This window comes from Ptiloglossa arizonensis, chromosome 9 (genome assembly GCF_051014685.1).
Source record: "Ptiloglossa arizonensis isolate GNS036 chromosome 9, iyPtiAriz1_principal, whole genome shotgun sequence".
Taxonomy (NCBI): domain Eukaryota; kingdom Metazoa; phylum Arthropoda; class Insecta; order Hymenoptera; family Colletidae; genus Ptiloglossa; species Ptiloglossa arizonensis.
Window position 1 is genome coordinate 12,990,482 of NC_135056.1, and position 25,663 is coordinate 13,016,144.

The window sequence follows — 25,663 nt, forward strand, 5'->3', positions numbered from 1 at the left end:
TTTATTCCTCGAATCTTCCTACGTGGTACGTGTATTTTCGAAAGGTTGGAGCGCCTATGGCAAGTGTCGGGGGGGAAAAAAATAGGAAAATGGAACTCTCGCGCCACGAGTTTACAACGTGGGAAACTATCTTTTCTGAAAGTCGTTCGCAATCGTTTATCGTTCGCGAAAAAATATCGGTTCGTTCGTTCAATTTGTTGATGTTAAATGAAAAAAAAAAATATAATATTTTGGAAAGTTGAAACTGCTGAAAAAAAAAAATAAAAATGAAACTCACGGTTCGAATTTTACAACGTGGAAAACTATCTTTTCAGAAAATCGTTTACAATCGTTTATCGTCCGAGAAAAACTACCGGTTCGTTCGTTCAACTTTTCTTCGTGAACCACATTTATTTCAAAATATGGATCAATGACCTCTTTACTGATATTAAATGAAAATAAAAATAAAATAATTTTGAAAAGATAAATCACCTACGGTAACGATTGAAAAAAATAAAAATGAAACTCACGGTTCGAATTCTACAACGTGGAAAACTATCTTTTCTGAAAATCGTTCGCAATCGTTCATCGTTCGAGAAAAACTACCTTTCTTCTTCAATCAAGTTTCCTTCGTTTCGAAATACATTAAAACGTTGAACGAAAAAAAAAAAGAAAATAATTTACGAGTAGTTCCCCGGATAGAAACCTGTATCTCTTCGCGACGATATATGTTAATTAAATTCGTTACCATCCTCGATTAGATTCGATTCGTTTTTCCTTCTGTGTGGTGTTTCTGCGCGAAAAGAGGCGAGTTTTTCACCGAGCTCCCATCACCGTGTATCTCCGTTCGCGTTGGAAAAGTTCGTTGATCTCGCGAGGAACACCTGCGCATTATGGTGTAACGTATTACAGTTTGGTTTGCCATTCCACTATCGGGAATAAGATACCGCTCCACGAGGCGGTTGTTTAACCTAAGTCCCCAAGGAGTGAACCGTGTACACGGTTCTCATATTTTGAAGATGAAAGCTAGCTCCCCTTTCCTGTGAGGCTTTACAGCTCCCGGGCAAGACTTGGCCTGCACCGATATCGATTTGGCACTTTGGATTCGTCCCACCTGTTCCATACTTCTTCGACGACCGTTTCCTGAACAATGTTTTCCATTTTGCTTCGACATTTTCCAAACGAAGCCTTAATTCTTCTTTCTCAACCCGTTGAACGCGTTTCGGTGTCGTGTTACGCAGATCACTCGCAGAGTTTCTTTTCCTCTTGGCAAGAAATGCATTTTTTTTTCACTTCTGGAAGATTTAACAGCAGTTACGAAAATATATCGATAAGTTTCTTTTCTTTGTATTTTCTTTTATACTTTATTAGTCGTCGAACAGTTTGTTTTATCGACGATCAGACACTCGTAGAATTTCCAACATCATTTCTAACACAACGTTTTTCTACTTTTGAAATATTTAAAAGCTTCAAATTTTACGTTCACTCTATAATACTCGAACGGTTCGTTTGTTTTTCCGATTAACCATTCGCAGAGTTTTCTTCTCTCGGTTTGCGTTATTTTTCTCTCGCTTTTGAAATATTTCGAACCTGTTATGATAATGTCGAGCTTCCACTTGAGATTTCGTATCCCTTCTTTTATTTCACTCTTCGTTAATCGTTGAACAGTTCGTTTGTTTTCACGACGATTACGTTGTCGAGTTAACTCGAGGCGTAGCGATACTGCTTTCAAATGAAGTGTAAAGAATGCATAAACACTGGTTTAGAAAAAGATAAAATTGCATAGAATTCGGTGCAATCGGAATACGGGTAATTTTTGCTAACAGTTTTCAAAATTATTAGGAAAATTGTTCATTTTACCGTTACATCGAATACGAGAACGTTATAGGATTTTCTTTTTCTGCTACTTTAGACGGTAGTCTGAGCTAACTAATTACTTTAGATGGCAGTATAGGAAGTCTTCGTATATAAAATTAAACGATAACTTTTATACTTACGTATTTGTACAACGATCGATACAGTTGTTTGCACAGCTCCTTTAATCTTAACTCAATTTCGTTCTAGATTGGTGGACGACAGATGCGTGGTATGTCCCGAAGCAGGGGATTTGTCGACACCACCGAAAAAGTTCAGAGGTAATTATTGTATCAACAATCGTTTCCTAAATCACCTTTCATCGTAATTCATATTTAATTATTTCTCGAATTTATTTTACCCTTGCATAGCTTTTTCCGAAAATAGTAAATAAAATTGAAAGAAAAAAAAATCATTTTATTCGTCATAGATAATAAGTAGATACTGACTGAGAAATAATTTAAAATTGACAAGAAACATATAGTATATTGTAGAAATACAACAGTGGATGAGAAACTCAGTATCGTTCGTGTAAACGTAAAATGAATACTTTGCAATTTTGCAATCATATGCATTCAAGGTTCGAACGTTTCATTTATTTAATTTAAATTTGATTTTTCGTTTCGTTTTTCAGATTGCTTGTTCAAAATATGTCCCATGAACCGTTACTCCGCCCAGAAGCAATTTTGGAAGGCTGCAAAACAAAGCGCGAGCGGCACGGATGCTGTACTGCTCAAAAGGCTTCACGTAACCTAATTCCCTATTTAATTTTATTTCGAAATTATCTCCATACTGTCCAAATAACGAACATTTATTCGATACGTTCACGATTCGCGACAAACGTTGTACACACAGTGAGTTACCGAAACATCACAAGACTTGGCCTGCACCGATATCGATTTGGCACTTTGGATTCGTCCCACCTGTTCCATACTTCTTCGACGATCGTTTCCTGAACAATGTTTTCCATTTTGCTTCGACATTTTCCAAACGTATCAATAATCAATAATCGACCTCGTAAATTTCACGCAACGAATTAAGGTTCCTGGATCTGTTCTCAACGATCGAATCACTCGAGTACAATTTCCGCATCGATCTGTCCCGTGTCTGCTTCGACATCCATCAATTATTTACCTATTTTCGATCCATTATGAGAGTATAATTCGTTTAAAAATTTACAAAGCCTTTACCAGCAAGGACTCGCACTGTGGGCTCCGAGTTGCAAATTTGACCGAATTATTAATTTACTATATCGTGAAACAGTCGCCGGGAACCTTCACTCCAAAAGGTTGTCGCGTTAAAAATCTCTATAATATGTAATCAATATTACGTGAGAAATAATTATTGGTATCTCCAAGTTGTACAACAAGAATCCAATTAAGAAAAGAAAAAAAATGTTAAAGAATGCTAACCTATTTATATATTATTTTCTTGCCCCAAAGTGCATCGTACAGATACAATCGAAATGTTGATAATACGTTCACGTTGTATGAATAACGTTTATCTTGCACCTGTTACCAACAATTGTTCACCATCCTTGTACATGTGTTTTATTTATTACCTTCAATTTCACTGATAAAATCTGTTCGCGTTAACGGTGTGATTAATTTGTTTAGCATGCCGCCGAAATCGAGAAGAAGCAAAACGACACCGAGAACAAGAAACTGCTCGGCAGTGTGGTTTCTTACGGTAACGTTGTTCAGGTGAGTGTACAACTTCTCTTCTGTTCCCCTGGGAAAGCTGAGGATAAAATTCTCCTTTTGTTTATCGAAATTTTACTTTACTATATTTTTACACCGTCCCCGTCACGCGAAGAGAATCAATTCACCTTGTGCTTCACGCCTCGGAAGGTCAGCTTAGCTTTATACCTCAAGGACAATCCCTTTTACGCACAAACCAGGCCTACCAGTTCCTCGAGCGACGAAGGCGCGGAAATAATTCCGGTCTGAACGATCCGTCCACTTCTTTTCCGTATTTTTTTTTCTCATTGATCGGTTTATAATCGCGTAGACCGTTTATACTGGTTATTAACGACACAGTGGGAACTATCGATTACGTGGCACGGTTTTTTGGAAAAGACTACTTCGTTTCACTAATTTCAAATGCTTCGAATCACCTTTCACGGAGATCGACGTTGAGGCGCGATGCATCGTTGGAAAATTTGTCGTAAGACGATAATTTCCGCGTTTATAATTTTTGCGTTGCGCGTCTCGTATGTAAGAGTATTTTTAATCGTGAAACTAGTCATTGAAATTGCAACTTGATCTTAGATGGATTATTCAGAAAAGTTCTTTTAACAAAATTCGTCACGGCGATCGTTGTACTTGTCGTCTTGTATTTTTGTACAAGGGTGGTCTGGTTGGTATTAAAAATTGAACGTTAGTCGTCACTGGAAAAAGTTTCTATTTCTTTTTGTTCGTTGGTTTATATTTGTCAATGTCGACACAGAATGGCATTCGAATGGATATCAATGGTATTTCTTTTTTCGAGGGAATACCAATTTTTAGAGTCGTACAAAGAGGCATATCTGTGGTCGTGGCTTTCTGCTGCTATTTCCATAGCTTCGGTGGACCGAAACGTTATCGTGAAGTTCGGTTTCCAGAATAGACTTTCTCGTGATAACTGCAGCTTATGCCAAAGGAGGTCTACGAACTGTCGGTGTACGTGGACCAAAATTCTTGGTACACACGGGATGGAGAGATTCTACGGCTGAGAAGTGAGACGAGAATGGAGAATAATGAAATTGCATCGGTGGTTTCGTTTTCGAGAAGAATGCATTTAAAAATCTGGCACGCGGTGCACTTGACTGTGCATACAGTATGTGCGTACAGACAGTACGTTGCACTTGATAGTGCATCGTACAAAGTGGTCCAAAAATTCGCGGTAGAAACGGTATCGGGAAGATACTTCTCGAAATAAGAGGAAAACGAAGAATAAAAAAAATTGCATCGAACTTTCGAGAAGAATGCATTTGAATATCGATCCGATGCACACGTGCATCCGATCGTGTGTCTGTAAAGGAGACGTGGTCCAAAAATTCGCGGTAGAAACGGTATCGGGGAGATACTTCTCGAAATAAGAGGAAAACGGAGAATAACAAAATTGCATCGAATTTTCGAGAATGCATTTGAATGTCAATCTAGTACGCGTGCACTTAACCGATGACTAACGCTACGAATTCTACTGTAGTTGTTCGTAGTGTCTCCCACGCGTCTTAGAAACGCATTAATAGGTAAGTATCGATAGTGCACAATGCCAGATATTGTATTCCATTCAAATGCAATCGCATTACCCGTCTGCAGTTACGAAATCGGTAAGGTGCACGCGTACCACATTGATTCTGAGATGCATTCTTCTCGAAGGTCCGATGCAATTTTATTTTCCTTCTATCTCGTCTCGTTTCGAACTACCCTACTCCCTGACTCTGTTCGTACCAAAAATTTTCATCCACCGTGTGTTACATATACAGTTAGATGCACTTGCACCGGATTGATTCTGAAATGCATTTGCCTCGAAAACGAAAATCTCCAGTCCAATTTCATTGTCCATTATTTTCGTCTTATTTCTAATCACGGAATCTCTCCAACTCCCAAACGTACCACGAATTCTAGCTACAGAATGCACACACGAGTTATTTTTCAATCGGTTCACGGAACAAGAAGTTAAATTAATTTGCACCACATTCAGGGTGTTCCGCGTTGGTTTCGATCGATGGATCGGTCCAAGAAGTTTACGTATCGCTGTACATCGCAAGCATACAAACTCGTATCCGTACGAGAAAGTTAAAAAATAGAAAAACTACTTGGATACTTTTCCTAGCATTAATTCGAAATTTACCAGTATTTTCATTCAGTAAGATATTTTAAAAAGACGTTGCTCGTTCTCGTTACAGCGTCACGTTTAACAATTCCGGTCTCGTTGCACGGGGTCCACGCGTTTATCGCGGAAATACAACGCAACGCACGATACACGATTGCCAATTAACAGAATCTACTTCCTCTCTCGTATTGTCGTTCCCGGTCTATCGTCGAACTCGTCGTTGCAATACGGTGGTACAGTTTGCAAACGCGAAATGTCGTCACTCGCGAGACAATGGTCTCCTAATTGCGTACCGTTTTAAGTGTATGATCGAATTATTAATTGCACCGACGTTGGTGCCTCTGTCGTCAACAGAGGGGAACAACGTTAGTACGAAGCGATAGTCGGTCGGTCGGTCGTATTATGCAGAAGCGAAAGATCGTCGTCTCTCCGAAACGCGAGAGCCCGTGAACGCCATTAGACGTCTAATTAACATGATGCAATAATGCAACCGGGGGTTCTCTACCGGGGGTATCGGGATACTTCGTTACTTCCCCACTTTGTCAGGGAATTATGGCTGAGTTGAAAGTTAATGTACTATGGAACACCGACCACCGCCACGGTTCTTATTTCAAGCATTATCGTGGCAAATACAAGCAACTTCGTTACCTTTCGAATCGATCCGTTTACCCTTCCATCCCCTGTGAATTACTTAGACTTCAATTTAACGAGTGGTTTTCCTTTTACGTATCTGCTCTCGATCGCACCGTGTATCTATATTTCTGCTCGGTAAATTAACACCGATGTTCCAAGTACGAATGGGAGAGCTTTAGGCTTTTATTTTACGGGGAATTGTATCCTCGAGCAGCGAGAGGATGCAACGGTTGCAACGGTTGCAACGTGGAGCAAGAACCGATGTAAGGTTTCCTCGAACGAGGCTCGAAAGATCGCGATAGCGTGGGGAATGAATCGCTTTCGTCGAAGCGGTTGAAACAAAATCAATTGGCCGCTCGAGGTCACCGTAACGCTACCCCCACCATACCGCTTGGATACTCCCCACCACACTCTCTCTCTCTCGTCTTGACCCACTGTGAAAATTCACTGCCTCGCACAAAACTCATTTCATGAGCTCATCTTTTTCGCTTGCTATCTTTCGCTCCAGTCTTTCTGAAACAATTGGAAAGAAACTTTGGAAATATGGAACTGTGATCGATGATGATCATTGTTTCTAAAGAATTAATTAACTGCACGTTTGTGTAAAAATTTCTAAAAGATACTTTTCGCTTGAACCGTGTTCAAGGATTGGCGCGGTAATTTGAAAATGTAGAGGATCTTGTTCAAGAAGACATATTCTGTTTCAGTTGCTGCATCTAAAATCCAACAAATTTCTGACCGTGAATAAGAGACTGCCGGCTCTGCTCGAGAAAAACGCGATGAGGGTCTACCTGGATGCGAACGGAAACGAGGGCTCCTGGCTCTACATAATGCCCTTTTACAAGCTCCGTAGCGACGGTGACAGCGTCGTCGTTAACGACAAAGTGATCTTGGAACCGGTGAACGCTGGTCGCCAGGGTATACACGTGGCAGCCAATTACGAGCTGAGCGACAATCCAGACTGCAAAGAGGTGAACGTTGTCAACACGGCGACGTCTTGGAAGGTGACACTGTTCATGGAGCACAGAGAGAATCAGGAGGAGATCCTCAAAGGTGGAGACGTGGTGAGATTGTTCCACGCGGAACAGGAAAAGTTCTTAACGATGGACGAGTATAAGAAGAAACAGCACGTGTTCCTCAGGACCACTGGCAGGACTAGTGCCACTGCAGCAACGAGTAGCAAGGCTTTGTGGGAGGTTGAGGTGAGAAGCTACGTCGAGGTATAATCTTGATAGCTTATCCGTTGTCGCGAAGGTATCGAATTTTCACTCGATCGGTTAATTTATGCAGATTTATATATATTTCATCGATGGGAGGATTTCACCAGCATTGTCTTTGTTCACAGGTTGTACAACACGACCCGTGTAGAGGAGGAGCAGGTCACTGGAACTCCCTGTTCAGATTTAAACATTTAGCAACGGGTCAATACTTAGCTGCTGAAATTGACACCGATGAACCACGTGAGACCACTAAAGGCAAGCATGGTAAGATAGATGTGTGTAGCAAACCGTCGACGAGAGTCTTCAGGAATTGTATATATGTCTTTTTGTATAATTATAATTTTCTGTACGGATATGATGACAGTATGAGAATCGTTTACATTCGTATTAGAAGTGTTCTTAATGTGCGAACCGTGTATGTGAACACAAATGTAATACACTTTTATTTTACTTTGCAGATCCGCCAGGACCAGTGTACAGATTAGTATCGGTTCCACATAGTAACGAAATCAGTTCGTTGTTCGAATTAGATCCAACAACGTTAACGAGAGGCGATAGTTTGGTACCTCAGTCGTCCTTTGTTAGGTTACACCATATATGTACCAATACTTGGGTACACTCGACAAGCGTGCCGATTGATAAAGATGACGAAAAACCTGTAATGTCGAAGGTATCCTCTATTGTACTTTTGTAACGTGTTACACGCATTACTACTTAAGAAAAATATTATTTGTTCAAAGTACAATTGTCTCGTTAGGTGGGCTGTGCTACTAACAAAGAGGATAAAGAAGCGTTTGCACTGCGATCCGTATCACCGGTGGAAGTGCGAGATCTTGATTTTGCAAACGATGCCTGCAAGGTGTTGGCTGGAATAAGTGGTAAATTGGAGAAGGGTACAATTTCACACAATGAAAGGCGAGCTGTGACCAGTTTGCTGCAGGATATAGTATACTTTATAGCTGGATTAGAGAACGAACAAAATAAATCTGAAGCTTTAGAGTTGATCGTTACTAACGCCGTGAGGGATCGACAGAAATTATTACGGGAACAATATATACTGGGCCAGTTGTTTAAAATACTTCAGGTACTATCATTTGTTGTAGGCTTTGTCGTTTATATTTTTAAATTTGTATGTTTCCAAGGACTTTATTCGTAGGCTCCATTCTTAGAGTCTGCAGAAGGTGAGGGACCATTTCTTAGAATAGAGGAATTGAATGATCCGAGACATGCGCCGTATAAGTACATGTTTCGTTTGTGTTATCGAATACTAAGACTTTCTCAACAAGACTACAGAAAAAATCAGGTATCGTTTTGTCTTTTCTCCACAAATATAATTTATTTTCAATATTATTAATGAAATTTCTATATCAATTCGTTTCGTAACGCAGGAATATATTGCCAAACATTTTGCTTTCATGCAAAAACAAATTGGTTACGACATTCTAGCAGAAGATACTATTACTGCACTTCTACATAATAATAGAAAATTATTAGAGAAGCATATCACAGCAGCTGAGATCGAGACATTTGTAGGTCTTGTTAGGAAGAATATGCACAATTGGGAATCCAGATTTTTAGATTATTTGTCAGATTTGTGTATCTCTAACAAGAAAGCAATCGCCGTGACTCAAGAGTTAATTTGTAAAAGCGTATTAAGTGAAAAGAATAAAGATATATTAATAGAAACTAGGTAAAATAGATACATTCCTCCAATGATGACAGTTTCGTTTATATGTATTTATATATAATCATTTTTGTTAGAATTATGAAAACTCAGGTTGAGGTAGAAGAACTAGATGAAAAACAAGAAAACGGTGAACCACGAATTACTGTTATGGAAGAATTTGAAATCTTTCTTCTATGGACCAATGGAACGGTTAGCATTTTTATACATTTATATACAGGTATTTAAATTTTATTCGATCTTTCTAAAGTATTTGATATCATTCATAGAAGTCAATGTCTCTAAATGAATTATCAAGAGGAGCAAAAATGGGCAGCGTTCAAGATGCAGCAATATTAGATTATTACAGACATCAATTAAATCTTTTCAGCAACATGTGTCTAAACAGACAATATTTAGCGCTAAATAATTTATCCCCGCATCTGGATATCGGTCTTATACTTAAGTACGTTGTTTGTGCTTGATTTATGATATGCATTACTTTAATACTAAAAGTAATTACGAAATTGACATTCAATTTGTAAACATTTTTTCATTAAAAAATTTAGGTGTATGGAAGATGAGACGGTACCGTATGAATTACGTGCATCTTTTTGTCGACTTATGTTACACCTTCATGTTGATAGAGATCCACAAGAACAAGTAACTCCAGTCAAATATGCTCGGCTTTGGTCTGAAATTCCTTCGAAAATGAGTATCAATGAGTACGTAAAACTAATACATTGTTTAAAAAATATATTTTGAAACTATCGTACAATATATTGTTTCATTTCAGTTATGATGCAAACAGAATGCGGGATCAAAATAAGGAAGGTGTTCGCGCTAAATTTAGTTCAACTATAATGTTTGTAGAAGATTATTTATGTAACGTCGTTGCAAAAATGTGGTCTTTTGCGGATCAAGAACAGAATAAGCTTACATTTGAAGTAAGAAATGCAATTAATATATTTTTTTCTTTAAATTACAGGTATTTAATTTTATTGAAATGCTTTTAGGTTGTTAAACTGGCACGCGATTTGATTTACTTCGGATTCTACAGTTTCAGTGATCTTTTAAGACTAACTAAAACATTACTCAGTATTTTGGACTGTATTTCTGAAAATGATGTTGCCGATAGAAAAATTCCAACTGGTGACATTGATTGTAAGTAGATGGTTATTTATTTATTCAACACATTCTGACATAGCACTTTGATCAAACTGACATCATCTGGGCCGTATAAAATATGTAATATTCCTTGTACATACAGACAGTTACTTCCCGATTATTGTATATTTTCCATGCACGATAGAATACCATTACTTGGTTTCCAGTTACAATACCTAAATATGTAAGAATAATTAAATTAATTAAGTTTTGACTTTACTTTTTAATGTACATAAAGTAATATTGTATTTAAAATCTTACATATCAATGTATAAGTATTAATATTAAATTTCGAGTATTTTTTGTACATAATTAATTTGATGTCACATATGACAAGACAAATGTATATAACAAACATGCACATGTATTAAAATATCCTTAAGTGTAACTAATTAATATATCTCAAACACTTCTAAAGCTGATTCTGTGGATTCTCAGGAGACAGGTAATTTATAATTACAAATTGATGGCATAAAAATTCATTTATGTAACTTAAGTTTTGTTAATGTTGTAATTTAAGTACAACGCCCTGAACTCATTACTGTACCTGTAGTTATTTTATTCAATGATTCCCTTAAACATTTACATCCCCTACATCTACTGTAACTATTTATTTCAAATCATTTCTAAAGCTGCATATGAAATTCATTTTGCGTACATGTATTTTAACAGTAAAAATACTATTGTATTGTATAATAAAATTATGTATAACATGTTGTTAATGTATTGAAAGCATGATCTAATTTATTTATAATTCTTTGTTTAGCTGAAGGTGGAGTATTGAGATGTATTGGAGACATGGGAGCAGTGATGACAAGTTTAACACTGGGTTCAGCTGGACAAGTATTAGCTGGAAGTACTTCACCCAGACCTAAACCACTTTCGCAAAAAGAATATCCCTTGGTGATGGATACAAAATTGAAAATAATTGAAATTTTACAATTCATACTCGATGTCCGATTAGATTACAGAATTTCTTGCTTATTAAGTATTTTTAAACAAGAATTTGATGAAACTGAACGAGCTTCTGGTGATTTAAGTCTTGGTCAAAAAACTATTGACTTAGAATTAATAGGTACACAAGCAGAGGGTATATTTGGAAGCAGGTAATATTATACTTACCTACTAATGTAGGTTACCTACTAATGTTATATTTTAACATTAGAGAAATGTTTCATAAATTTCCATTTTAGTGAGGAATGTATAGCATTGGATTTGGATGGTCAAGGTGGCAAGACGTTCTTACGCGTTTTACTCCATTTGGCGATGCATGATTATCCTCCGCTAGTTTCTGGAGCATTACATTTGCTTTTCAGACATTTTAGTCAAAGACAAGAAGTTTTACAGGCATTTAAACAAGTACGTTATTTTACATTGGATATTAACATAACATTTTCTAGCAAAAGTAACGAAATCACTTTACTGAAATTTTACGAGTAGGTACAACTCTTAGTTTCCGACAGTGACGTTGAATCTTATAAACAAATAAAATCAGATTTGGACGTTTTACGACAATCGGTTGAAAAATCCGAGCTTTGGGTATATAAATCTAAAGCTTCAGAAGAACATGGTGGTAAAAAGCAGAAGAGTAAAGAAGATGAAGATGATGGAGCAACTCCTCGTAAAGCCCCACCTCAATTGTCTACATCAGATAAGAAAGGTTTTGATAATAATTTTAGACAAAGATACATCTACAAATTACAAATTTTTAAAATTTTGATGTTTTTCTAAAAATGATATTTACAATTACAGGATCTGCAATAGATTTAGACATTGGCCCACCATTACATGCAGACCAGGCAGAAGAATATAAAAAAATACAACAAATTTTAATTCGTATGAACAAATTATGTATTCAAACGATAGGTGGACAAATAAAACCACGAAAACACGAGCAAAGACTTCTACGAAATGTTGGAGTACATACTGTTGTCTTAGACTTACTGCAAGTTCCATTTGATGCTAAAGAAGATGTTAGAATGAACGAGTTAATGCGATTAGCTCATGATTTTCTGCAAAATTTCTGCTTGGGTAATCAGCAAAATCAAGTTTTATTGCATAAGCAATTAGATTTATTTTTGAATCCTGGTATACGCGAAGCTCAAACAGTATGTAGTATTTTTCAAGACAATTCGACTTTATGCAATGAAGTAAGTGCTAAGGTCATACAGCATTTCGTACATTGCATTGAAACTCATGGGAAACATGTACAATACTTAAAATTTCTCCAAACAGTAGTAAAAGCTGAAAATCAGTTCATTAGAAAATGTCAAGAAATGGTGATGCAAGAGGTAAGTAAGTTTATGTACATTTCGGTGAATTCAGGCAGACTTTAAAATGTTCAAATTAATTATTACTTATGTAGATGGTTCAATCTGGTGAAGATGTTCTTGTTTTCTATAATGATAGAGCTTCTTTTAATCATTTTGTGGAAATGATGCGATCTGAAAGGCACAGGATGGATGAAAGCAGTCCACTCAAGTATGCATTTTTTAAAGACATAGTAACAAAATAAGTAACATTATATATTTTATTCTAACGTGTTTCAGATATCATGTGGAATTGGTTAAATTATTGGCATGTTGTACAATGGGTAAAAATGTTAATACAGAAATTAAATGCCATAGTCTTCTACCATTAGACGATATTGTTGTCATGGTATCGCATCCAGATTGTATACCAGAAGTAAGTTTTACGACGACAAATATTTTGCTTTTAAAAAATACAATTGTATATATTTTTTAAATGAAATTCAATAAGATTACTATGTACATCTGCGTATTTTTATAGGTTAAAGAAGCATACATCAACTTCCTCAACCATTGTTACATTGATACAGAAGTAGAAATGAAAGAAATTTATACATCAAACCATATGTGGTCGTTGTTTGAAAAATCTTTCATTGTAGATATGAGTATAATAGCAACTGCTACGCACGATCGTGAACACGCTGATACTGCTCTAGAAAATTATGTGACAGGTTGTCTAATGAATATCATTACGACGTTCTTTAGCAGTCCATTTTCAGATCAAAGTACCACAGTACAGGTATTGTATATGTCTATTTTATTATTATAAGAAGAGTTTAGTTTTGATTTTTTTAATGCCGTATTTATAAATATGTATATTTTACCAAATTTATGGTGTTTTCGGTACAAGTCTATTTCAGAAATTTTTAAACTAACATCAATATATATGTGGTGGATATGGCACCTTATTATTTAAAGTATGTGAGCACATTAATTTGCAAACGTAAATATTTATGAATCAGGAAAACGATCATCATTTATTAAATATGTGTTTTCTAATCTTAATCAAAGCACAAATCAATCATATTTTCACATAATATTAAGTATTATTTACTATGTGAAAAATATTTATTTTTAATCATATCCATTTGTTTAAGTTGAAGATTGTATACATGGTATTTAACAATATTCAACATTAATAACAACATTTTATTCATATTTGTACTAGGATAAACTATATATACATATACTACATTGATAAAAAATTGATTTGTTAGTTTTTATAAAAAGTATAGTTATTACATTTCTATAGTAAAAGTGCTTTTATCCTGCTAGAATGGTTGCTATAATTTTATTAGTATGAAATCGAGGAATCTAAAATCAAATATTTATTGTGTTTCATTACTGAACTGAAGTTCATCGAAATGGAGGTAATTAGTAGAAAATAATATGAATCCATGACATTAGTTCCAGTTAATGTAATGACTTAAATTCTATATTAATGTAAAGGGCTTAGGTAAAGGTATATGACTTGTATTATAGTAGATCAGGAGTATAATGGTACTATGTAAAAATATTTATAAAAAATAATTTAAATTTCAGATACGTATATAACATAGGTATATAATAGATATAAGTAACATAATTGACACTTAACATGTGAAAAATCTGTGCGAATACTCAGTCATTAATTTTATCTGATAATATCTTGCTTTGCATGAAAAACACATTAATTTAAGTTTTCTTAGAAACCAAGTACATATCACAAGCATTTGGAGATAGTATTTGTTTAAATACAATAACATGTTTTATTCATTTTATTTTTTATTGGTGTAACTTTTATGTTTGTTTTAATTTATTTATCTGCCTATTATGGTATGGTATGCCAGAGTATACTATAAATTGATTACTATAATGGTAATATATTTTTTGATGTGTGCTTGGTAATTGGTGATTGCATCAGCGGCATGTTCTGTGTTTTTGGCATGCAACACCTGGCCTTCTTTGACTCATCAACATTGGTTTACTGGGTCTGGGTGCTGGGTCTATATGGTGGTGGGTTGATTTACTAATAGAAACATCTGCACGAGGCTAGACTATATTGGAGCATCAAGGAGAGTGACCGGAATACTGATAATAATCTTACTGGCTATGTGAGTACCGAGTTAAAAAATGCTCAATCAATTCTGAGCACATGTAAATACACAGCAATACTAACATGGTATACAATAACATGATATTAGAGAATGATATTACTTCTGAAATTTAAAATCAAAGGGTAGCTTTTAATAATATTTTTTTTCATTGTATACATACATAATACATGTACTTTTTAAACATGAAACGTTTCTTGTACATACATATATGTGTAATTTAATAACATTAATATGTAGAGTGCAACAGCATGAATTGAAGGACACTTAGAAATACAAACACAAATGTGCATCATCAATGTTGAAAAGATTTTAACCATTTTCTACATTCGAGATTTTTAAATACGAAATTGTATCTGTTCCTATAAAATTATACTAACACATTCACTGTCTTCAATGAATGAAGCAAGCTTGCTATTTAAAACAATCTTGAGTACTAACCATATGTCCTTTATTATTTGTGGAATTTCTTCTGTATCATCTATACGCTATTTAAAATATTTCTATCCTTTTGCAATTGTGTAGCATGAATCACTGGTTCAATATTTATAGAAGTATTTCTTTATTGGAATTGCTTGGCAATGAGTGTGTTATACTGAATGCAAATAATAACAAAAATAATAAATTCTTAATATATTGAAATGAATGGATATTTTCTATACAATCAGAATAATTGTAGTGGAAAATGCTTTGTATCTGAAAGCTTGATTTAGATAAGGGACTTTAAAAACAAAGAACAAGTAACAATTGAGTCAAACTACAGTGGTGTAATAATATATAGTATATTTTTGTAAATTGTATTTAATATTTCATTACTTTAGGTATTTGATTAAATTGTTTAACAATATTAAGAGATATTTGGGTCTTTTTATAACAGACACGGCAACCCATATTTGTTCAATTGCTCCACGCGGCTTTTAAAGTTTCACAATGTTCATGGTTAAATGCTGGCCAAAGATTTAACGTGGAAAATTGTATACGGACACTGTCAGATGTAGGTAAGCAATTAGTATTGCTAATATTGTGGTAATAAAAATGTTGATATTGAAATCGTGACTATGTCTATTTTATAAAAAAATAATATTTGTTTTAAATATCAGCCAAAGGTAGAGGTATAGCCATTCCAACTGACTTGGAAAGTCAAGTTGCTTCTATGTTTAATAAAGCAGCAATGCTCAGTAGACAAACAAGCAAATGGCTCCAAGCTGCAAAACAACCCAAAATGGAACGCACACAAAGCCAGGTAATAATAAATGTACCTCAGGAATTATTTACGAATTTACTTAGTTTTCTTCCAAATATTAATAATTTATTTATAATTTATGTAATCTTCAATCATCTAGAGTAACTTAAGTAAAGAGGAGGATAGTAAAGAGGAGGTAAAAGTTACTCATAAAAATCTGGCACATAATTAGCTTGATACAGCTTTACAACATTAGTGCTATATAGCTAATATTAATCTATAGGTGTAGCGTATGATTATTGAAGAACAGCACATGCTATTTGTATGTACAATAGAGATACTGACATGTGTAATATATTGTAAAAATATTAGATTAGCTAACTGAATGTGTTGCACTTAAAAAGTTAATATAGAAAATAATATGTTAACAGCCTTTGAAATTAAAAATCTTAATTGTAATATGTAATTGTTACATAATTATGTACTTTTATTTAGTTGATGCGTCTGGATCGAAGTATCATAGAAGGTTTACAAGATATAGTATCATTACTGGAAGAACAATTGAAACCACTAGTTCAGTCAGAATTATCTTTATTGGTGGATATTCTCTATCGACCCGAATTACTGTTTCCAGCAGCTACCGATGCTAGGAAAAGTTGTGAAAATGGAGGTTTTATTAGAAGGTCAATTTTTGTTTGTAGTTACAATTATGTATAATATATGTTGGTACACATAACCGATTATAATTCTGCAATTTTTTTATTTTTTAGATTAATTAAACATACCGAAAAATTACTTGAAGAGCAGGAGGAGAAATTATGTGTAAAGGTGCTAAGGACTCTTAGAGAAATGATGGCCATTGATCCTGAATATGGAGAAAAAGTGAGTTTTGTAGCATTACGTTCTGCATGAAATCTCAAGAATCGTTTATCATACAGAAAAGAAACACAATTTTGTGGAAAAGGGCATTCAGTTGTTTCTGGAGAAATGTTGTTCATATTAATTAATGGTGACAAATCCTTCTAGCATGCTTAATAATTGTTGTTGGTTGGATTGATATTCCAATGGTAAATATTTAATACACAAAGATGCACATTGAAGTGTATTCTATATGTTCACAAAGAGTTTACAAGCAGTACAATTATATTATTGTTCTTAATCTACTAAAATATACAACAATTTCAGTATTTTTTCTATATTATCTAATGTTTTCTATACTAACTAATGTATATAAAGTCTGTCATTTCAGATATGAATTCGGATACAAAAGATTAATTATATTTTAAATCATCATAATCATTAAATCATTATAATATTAATGCCCCATTTATGGTCTCAAAACAAGGAGCTTTGGGAATCTAGTTTTGATAATACTACCGTTAGGATTTGCTACCGTTAATTAGCACATCACCTAGTACTAATTGAACATGTTACAATTTTAAGTTCTAGTTGAACCTAAATTAATGAGAATTTGTGTTTTCATACCTATTTGTATTTTACATGTTTGATGAAAAGCTAAATGCCCATATGTTCACGGCACTTTAGATGATCAGTACGCAATACGCAATTAACAGTTTCTTTAGTTGGCGAAATAGAAAATGCAAATGAGATAAAAAATAATAAGCTTTATGAATACACCATAAAGACTTAAGTAACAGTGGGTGAGTAGGTTTCGTAGAATAGATATGTAGGTAAAGATGTTTTCATGCTGCTAAAGAAGATCGAAGGTGTCTCGGAAGAAGAAGAAACAGAACAGAAGACCGAGTCACAAGTTGGAACTGGTTCTGTTGATGAGTCTGAGACTCGTCATATGACTCAGCAAGAGCGGGTAAAAATTAAAGTAGATAACAACGGTAATTTGTGGGCACAACGTATATAAATTGGCAATATGAATTTAGTTTGTAATAATGAAAATTTATCTCATCATCAATCTATCATTATTATATATTTATAGAACTTTTAATAATGAACATCTCTATAATTATATTAATATACACAAATATAGAATATCTCGTTAATAAATGACAAATTTCATCTATCAAACGCATTTTAATATTAAAATTGTAGTAAATATTTATATTTACAATTGTATCAAATATGCATATATAAATACACTTCGTTTTTTAGCTGCTTGTAAAAAAATTTATATCATAAATTTATGATATAAATCATAAATTGTTATATCATCTAATATTTTTAATGAAATTTGCTTAAGTACAAAAAGTAATGTACGTTGTGTAGGTTCTTTATGCATGTGCTTGATTAATTTTATTACATTTACGTAAATTTATGCTCTGCTTTCATCTTATCTTCTCTTGTTACCTTTTTTAGTAAACTTAATGATAAGAATAGTATAGATGTTTGATCTCATGTTTTAAATCAATTCTGATCTATGATAAGATGTACTTTTTGAAACAATGTTGCTTTTTATAGATATAAATAGTAAAATAGATATTTAAATGAACATTTAAATGAATTGAATTGAAAGTTTCAACTTATCATAAATCAAAGTTTATACAAATTTTTAAAACATTATTTTATGTAGTGTAAAATGTCTTTCCAAGTATATTGCAGTATGGACATAGAGTTTAGAAACAGAAATAATAAAAAAAATTTACTGTATTTAAACATGTTTATGCACTTCTTTACAGATAGGGTGTACCAATACATCACTAGATACCTTACTTTTAGCAATCGTATTATATGCTACATACATTTTTAGTAACATGAGAGCAGCAATATAGAATTTGTAGATGAAATAGTATTTTAAATAGTCTTCGTATTTTTAAGTAAGTAATCGATATTTGTATCAGAAATTGTGAAAATTTGTGTGTGTAGAACATATGATATAAGTATATTATATGTAAAGCATTTTAGTAAATTTGCTGCTCCCACGTATTTGATACATTAAACATTTTTGAATGTTTAATTCTTAAAATTTATGTGTTATATCTATTTAACATTAATTTTAAACTTTTTGTACTCTTCCTTAAAATTTCCAAACACCTAAATCACATCAATTTTTAATGTTGTGCATTTTTTAAAAGATATAATGACATTTATAGTTCAATTATGACTGTTGTGTCATATTAGTGTTTGTTTTGCATTTTACTGATATGTAAAATTAACTAAGATACTTATTAATGCATTATAAATTGCACAAATATTTCAAACTTTCAGTACACAAATAATGTAAATACACGATTTAACTATTTTTATTGTTAGATTAATAATTAGATTGACATTTTTATAATATATTACAAATGGTGCACTAGAATTCCCTATACTGGGTTTTTATGAATTGTACACAATGTATTGGTACATCATAATTAAATGAAACTCATTGTCATTATATTAATGTACACTGTTTCCTTTTCTCCAGGGGGATGCACTGAGGACTAATCTTTTGGCTCGCTATTTTGGAAAATCTTTTCTACAGAAACCAGAGAATGTAGATATTGGAGTTTCTCACACTGCTTCAATTACACATGGACCAGGGGGTATAAATAAATTTTTAAACTTTTCCTTTGATCATTCTGGAGTACACAACTTTATTAAATACTTATTTAATTCTCTATAGCAAAACTTTTAAGTCGGGCAGGCCGTACATTACACGAAGTTCAGAGTCATCTTGATCGCGAGGGCGCATCAGATTTAGTAGTTGAGTTAATAATCAAAAGCGTGCATTCTCCAAGTATATTTGTGGAAGCTATAGAACTTGGCATTGCATTATTAGAAGGAGGAAATCCTATTATACAGAAGAGTGTGTTCAATAAACTAATGAGTGATGATTTGAGTCAGTCATTCTTTAAGGCACGTTTTTCAATGTTATACTGTTCTAGTTCTTACATGTTACAATTATTATATGCATATGTAATACTAATTATTAAAAAATATAATTTGTAGGTTTTTTACGACAAGATGAAAGATTCTCAACAGGAAATCAAATCCACTGTAACAGTAAATACTTCTGATATAGCAGCCAAAGCTAACGAAGACAAAGAACAGAACAAGGAAATGGAAAAGATATCAAGAAAACGTACATCAGGTATAATAAAATGTTTTAATTATTGGAATTCATAATACTTACATTGAAATTTTTTTCGCTACAGGAAAACCTAATGGTATTTTAATAACGGATGAATTACGAGAAGAATTAAATCAGGCTGCCACATCTACGGCACAAGCGTACGCGAATGTACGTAATCTTGCTTCCGGCGAAGATACAACGAATAATGCAGCACTTGGTAGCGCGTTGGAGGATATGATAGCCGAGAAATTGGAAAGGCATCGTAGTGGACCAGCTGGTACAGAAAGGGATGAAGGACAATTAAGTGCCAAAGTTTTAGTAATGCAACCAATTTTACGGTTTTTGCAATTACTCTGTGAAAACCATAATCGCGATTTGCAGGTAATTGTTTCAATCGTAGTACACATTTTAATATCATGATAATTACAATATTAAAAATATTTTTTATTTCTATAGAATTTCCTCCGAAATCAAAATAACAAGACTAACTACAATTTAGTATCGGAAACACTTATGTTTTTGGACTGCATTTGTGGTTCAACAACTGGTGGATTGGGATTATTAGGATTGTACATCAATGAACATAATGTAGCATTAATTAATCAGACTTTGGAGACATTGACAGAGTATTGTCAAGGGCCATGTCATGATAATCAAAATTGTATTGCTACTCACGAGTCGAATGGATTAGACATAATAACTGCCTTGATTCTGAATGATATTAATCCTTTGGGAAAAACTAGAATGGATTTAGTATTAGAATTGAAAAATAACGCTAGTAAATTGTTATTGGCTATAATGGAGAGTAGAGGTGATAGTGAAAATGCGGAGAGAATTCTATACAACATGAATCCAAAACAATTGGTCGACGTTGCTTGTCGTGCATTCCATCAAGAATCTTTAGACGATGACGGTGATGTCGATGATTCGTCTACAGACGGTGAAGAAGGAGTATCGCCCAAAGAAGTAATTATGTTTAAAAAATTATAAACATAATACAAATAGAGACGCCTTGATACTAATGAAATTAATTTTCAGGTCGGACATAATATTTATATCTTATGTCATCAATTAGCACAACACAATAAAGAGTTATCATCAATGTTAAAACCATCTGAGGAAAATAATGCGGATCCGAAAATAAATAAGGCATTGCAGTATTATGCAACTCATACAGCTCAAATTGAAGTAAGTTACACATACATTTACATAATGACCTTGTTTTTACATATCTTATTATATCAAATAAATTTTTTCCAGATTGTTAGGAACGACAGAACATTGGAGCAAATTGTATTTCCAATTCCAGAAATTTGTGAACTTATTACTGTGGACACAAAGATCAAAGTGTTAAATACCACAGAACGTGATGATCAAGGATCCAAAGTCTCTGACTTCTTCGAAAGGACTGAAGACATGTTCAATGAAATGAAATGGCAGAAGAAACTTAGAGGTATGTTGTCCGAAAATGTCGTATAATACTTTTTGAAATGTGTTATTTTTTTACTATAGGACAACCAGTACTATTTTGGATGAGCAGTTACATGTCATTATGGAGTAATATTTTGTTCAACTGTGCAGTACTCATAAACCTTATTGTAGCTTTCTTTTACCCATTTGTCGATCCTGTGCCTAGTAAGTAATAAGTTTTTATTTTTTTTTTAAGTTACTTATTGCATTAGAATATATGAAATATTTATTTTTTCATAATTTCAGAACTAAGTTCACATTTTTCTGGTATCATATGGATGGTAATGTTTTCGTTTGCCGTTATTAACGTTATATTGCCACGAGAATCTGGTATACGTACGTTAGTAGCTTCAACAATATTGCGATTGATTTTTTCCATAGGAACAGAACCAATATTATGGTTACTTGGTTTTGTTACGGTAAATATATATAATATGTTTTTCCTATAATTTAAATATAAGTGAATATGTATTAAATATATATCTGTCATATATTTATGTCTAACATGTACATCTTTCAGGTCGTATTAAAAGTTGTACATCTTATAAGTATTATAGGTAATCAGGGAACTTTGACAAAGAGCTTAGAGCAAATAGTAACGAATGTTGAAATTTTGTACCATATATTCTATCTTATATTTTGTGTTCTTGGGATTTGTATGCATCCATTTTTCTACTCAGTTTTAGTAAGTGTTTCAAGTAAATGTTTTAGTAAATATTAGAATAAACAGTTTATAAGTAAAATGAAACATACTTCTTTCAGCTCTTTGACGTAGTGTATCGTGAAGAAACGTTGCTCAATGTAATAAGATCTGTTACAAGAAATGGAAGATCAATTATACTCACTGCTGTACTGGCATTAATTTTAGTTTACATGTTCTCCATTATTGGTTTCATGTTTTTCAAAGACGATTTCTTAGTAACTGTCGATGAAGATATTGTGTGTAAGTATATTCTTTCATATTGTATTTTATGACAGCTATTTCAATGATGCAAAATATAATATTTTGTTTACACTAATTGTAGCATCCTACACGGAAGGAAATGCAGGCACATGCAATATTGCTGACAGTGACAAATGTGAGGCAACGGAAACGGTGTCTCGATATACTCGCGAAGGTATTCCGAATGTTTAATATTAAAAAATATTGAATTTTAGGAGACTAAGGTTGAATATTAATTAGAGTAACATTTTCATGATAACGCAGTTAATGAAAAAGGCAGTCAATCAGAAGTAATTAACGTCGGTGGCGATTTAAAAGAGCGGGCATGTGATTCCTTGGTCATATGTATTGTCACAACTTTGAATCAAGGTTTGAGGAATGGTGGTGGCATTGGAGATATTTTACGAGCACCCTCTAGGACTGTGAGTATAGAAATACAAAATATGAAAAAGTACTATCTTAAAAACTACTAATCTCATTGCAGGAGCCGTTGTTTGTTGCTAGAGTTGTTTACGATTTGCTGTTCTTCTTCATCGTAATAATTATTGTTTTGAATCTCATTTTTGGTGTTATCATCGATACATTTGCCGATCTCAGATCAGAGAAGCAACAAAAGGAATTAATTTTGAAGAACACTTGTTTCATATGCGGTACGTGTATTCATTTGTCTCACTTTATATGCATTCATACTAATTCTATATTAATTGTATTGTCATCGCTATATATATATATATGTTTTTTTTTTGCAGGTTTGAATAGATCATCCTTTGATAATAAGACAGTTTCTTTCGAAGAGCATGTCAAACACGAGCATAATATGTGGCATTACCTGTATTTCATCGTTCTAGTGAAAGTGAAGGATCCAACAGAATTCACAGGGCCTGAGTCTTACGTTTACGCCATGGTGAAGGTAATAGTCCATAGAGCTTCAAAAAATTGAGCTGTGCTTTAACTTTTAAGCTCTGTGTACTTTTTACAGGATCGGAATCTTGACTGGTTCCCGAGATTAAGAGCCAAATCGTTGGCAGCAGACGAGGGAGAAGGGGAACAAGTAGAGTTAAGAAGCTTACAATCTCAGTTAGAGTCTACGCAATTGTTAGTAAAATGTTTATCGCAACAACTTACCGAGCTTCGAGACCAGGTAAATTATTTCTCGTTGAGTAAAATGATAACATTTTAATTAAAATTTGAATAATACTTTAATTGCTTGTTAGATGACGGAGCAACGAAAACAGAAACAACGGCTAGGCCTTTTGAATTCTGCAACCGCATTTATACACAACGTACCCACGTAAATTTAAGATATGCGCAATTCAGGATTTTGTTTTTAATTATACATGAATCTCAATTTGATACTCCGAGTTGATATTTGTTGCATAAGTTGTGTGTTCTTAATAAGCATTTAAAGACACAGGAAAGTACTATTGAGAGTAACATGAAGCATTTGTACGGTTTTGTTCCTAATTTTAATGAAAGTGATTTATGTAAGATAGTATCATTCAAATTTATTAAGGACAATATTAGTTTTGTTCTTTCTTTTTCAAAATAAATTGTGCACTGAGTTACATTGTTTAAACAAATTTCATATGAAATATACATGTGTTGTTTAGATGAAATAATTTATGATAATTGCTGGAGGTACGTGTTACTTAAAATTTAACAAGCGTGAAGAATTTTGCTTTGAACAGAACAGTAGTATGATCATTCTTATTGTTACTCGAACAACTAGCCCCAAGCATGCATGGAAGTATGACTTTATAAATCAACATATCTAAAATTCGTATTGAGATTTTAACGTTGTTGCAACCTGTTTAACAGGTCCTTAAGAATGTTGGTGTTTTATCCATAAGATGGATGTGTAAAATAAATGTCTAATATTTTATTTTATACTCTAGTAAATTTGTTTCATGGTTGTGTTTATAGATTTTTAAGTTTGTAAAATAGAGATACTTTCTAAGAGACATACTTTTCTTGTTGATCATAGTTATTTCCTTCTTCTTGAAAGAATATATGCAGAGACCATGAAATATATTTTTGAATTCATTCAGTAATATAAACCAAAATACGTTAATAAGTCTTCTGGTTTTAATGTTATCCTGTATATCTGAAACAAATATTACTTATCATCAAATTACGCACAGGTTTTTAGATCGTGCGCGTAAGAATTTCATTATAAATGCAAACTGAAATTGAACATCGAAAATTTATTTCGTATTAAGTAAAAAATTCTGTTTAATATTAAGATTTTAGTAAAATGGGATTGATACAAAATTAAGTATAGTACAGATTGTTATACTCGTAAATTATTCGTTTGTAATAATTTATGAAACGAATTGCTCATTTTATAAATTATTAAACACGCGAATATTATTCAGTTACTTTGAACATTTAACAAGCAATAGATAGCAAAAAGAGAAAGAACTGATAAGTATTAAATATTAAACAGTTTCACAGTTGTCTGGTTTTTCCTATCAGGAAATTCAAACTTGATACATCAAATGCCAGCAGGCACATAAATTGATTATATAGCAGAAGAGAATGTGAATACACAATTAAAACGGTTGTTTACTTAATAATTGTGTAATAAATCTTTACGTCATTGTTCATAGACATTTATAGTGAATCAATGTCAATAAATATCATTGTTTAGTTCTAAAAGAATAGATGTAAATTAAAATAATCGTTGTACCCAAAGTAAGTTGAATGGAAAAACACTAAATTGTTGTTACGCACTGTGTGCAACGTTGAGTTAGGTTGTTGATTTATTTAAATTTATTTTCCACTAACATATTCACCTGGATGATATCCAACATCCCCATGTGTCTATAAACATTTATATATATATGTATGTATGTATACGGATATATATTGTATGTTGGTAATTTTTTTAAAATAGTGAAATTAGCTATTGTACATATATTTTGTTGGATGTTATCCACTTCTTGTTACTCGTACGCGTTGAGAGTACAATTATACAACCCAGAAATGTTGTTTCGTTTTGTGCCAACTTTATAAAATTTTAGCAACCTGTTATTATAAGGTCTTTATCGTGTGCATCTGAATATCAACTGCAGACGTGTTACCCGTAAACGTAAATGTTTCATATTCCAATTGTAGGATGTATAAATAGCTCTGTAGATTGTATTAAAACTTGTATGTGAATAAATTCTCCTTTTTTTAATAAAACGACTCCATCGATTAATTTTAACGATTACTTAGCTCCTAGAATCCATTCCTTAGATCCAAGTACACGCACGCCTAGACAGAAGGAAGAAATACGAAGAATGAAAAAGAGGTTTT

The 25,663-nt window shown here is 33.2% G+C and overlaps 1 protein-coding gene across 4 annotated transcripts in view; it reads left to right on the forward strand.

Moving 5' to 3' along the window:
• The window catches only part of LOC143150862 (inositol 1,4,5-trisphosphate receptor-like), a 59,959-nt gene extending 34,416 nt beyond the window's left edge, over positions 1-25,543 (forward strand). The window contains exons 3-46 of one of the 4 annotated variants that reach the window (XM_076319397.1): positions 2,044-2,114; positions 2,468-2,580; positions 3,450-3,536; positions 6,993-7,487; positions 7,631-7,769; positions 7,964-8,175; positions 8,263-8,589; positions 8,662-8,808; positions 8,894-9,195; positions 9,267-9,381; positions 9,459-9,634; positions 9,738-9,893; positions 9,965-10,115; positions 10,185-10,332; positions 11,102-11,441; positions 11,529-11,694; positions 11,776-11,995; positions 12,088-12,626; positions 12,701-12,816; positions 12,885-13,020; positions 13,126-13,383; positions 14,660-14,737; positions 15,615-15,735; positions 15,838-15,980; positions 16,416-16,603; positions 16,691-16,802; positions 17,638-17,748; positions 19,303-19,420; positions 19,501-19,733; positions 19,827-19,968; positions 20,033-20,331; positions 20,407-20,916; positions 20,989-21,138; positions 21,211-21,403; positions 21,463-21,585; positions 21,667-21,839; positions 21,941-22,105; positions 22,183-22,363; positions 22,446-22,538; positions 22,628-22,785; positions 22,848-23,013; positions 23,113-23,273; positions 23,343-23,504; positions 23,578-25,543. In XM_076319397.1, the coding sequence (XP_076175512.1) occupies positions 2,044-2,114; positions 2,468-2,580; positions 3,450-3,536; positions 6,993-7,487; positions 7,631-7,769; positions 7,964-8,175; positions 8,263-8,589; positions 8,662-8,808; positions 8,894-9,195; positions 9,267-9,381; positions 9,459-9,634; positions 9,738-9,893; positions 9,965-10,115; positions 10,185-10,332; positions 11,102-11,441; positions 11,529-11,694; positions 11,776-11,995; positions 12,088-12,626; positions 12,701-12,816; positions 12,885-13,020; positions 13,126-13,383; positions 14,660-14,737; positions 15,615-15,735; positions 15,838-15,980; positions 16,416-16,603; positions 16,691-16,802; positions 17,638-17,748; positions 19,303-19,420; positions 19,501-19,733; positions 19,827-19,968; positions 20,033-20,331; positions 20,407-20,916; positions 20,989-21,138; positions 21,211-21,403; positions 21,463-21,585; positions 21,667-21,839; positions 21,941-22,105; positions 22,183-22,363; positions 22,446-22,538; positions 22,628-22,785; positions 22,848-23,013; positions 23,113-23,273; positions 23,343-23,504; positions 23,578-23,658 (8,275 nt within the window). In that variant the 3' untranslated portion in view covers positions 23,659-25,543. The remainder of the gene's footprint in view (positions 1-2,043; positions 2,115-2,467; positions 2,581-3,449; positions 3,537-6,992; positions 7,488-7,630; positions 7,770-7,963; positions 8,176-8,262; positions 8,590-8,661; positions 8,809-8,893; positions 9,196-9,266; positions 9,382-9,458; positions 9,635-9,737; positions 9,894-9,964; positions 10,116-10,184; positions 10,333-11,101; positions 11,442-11,528; positions 11,695-11,775; positions 11,996-12,087; positions 12,627-12,700; positions 12,817-12,884; positions 13,021-13,125; positions 13,384-14,659; positions 14,738-15,614; positions 15,736-15,837; positions 15,981-16,415; positions 16,604-16,690; positions 16,803-17,637; positions 17,749-19,302; positions 19,421-19,500; positions 19,734-19,826; positions 19,969-20,032; positions 20,332-20,406; positions 20,917-20,988; positions 21,139-21,210; positions 21,404-21,462; positions 21,586-21,666; positions 21,840-21,940; positions 22,106-22,182; positions 22,364-22,445; positions 22,539-22,627; positions 22,786-22,847; positions 23,014-23,112; positions 23,274-23,342; positions 23,505-23,577) is intronic. The other 3 variants (XM_076319401.1, XM_076319398.1, XM_076319400.1) reach the window with 3 other exon arrangements.
• Positions 25,544-25,663: the final 120 nt, after the last annotated feature.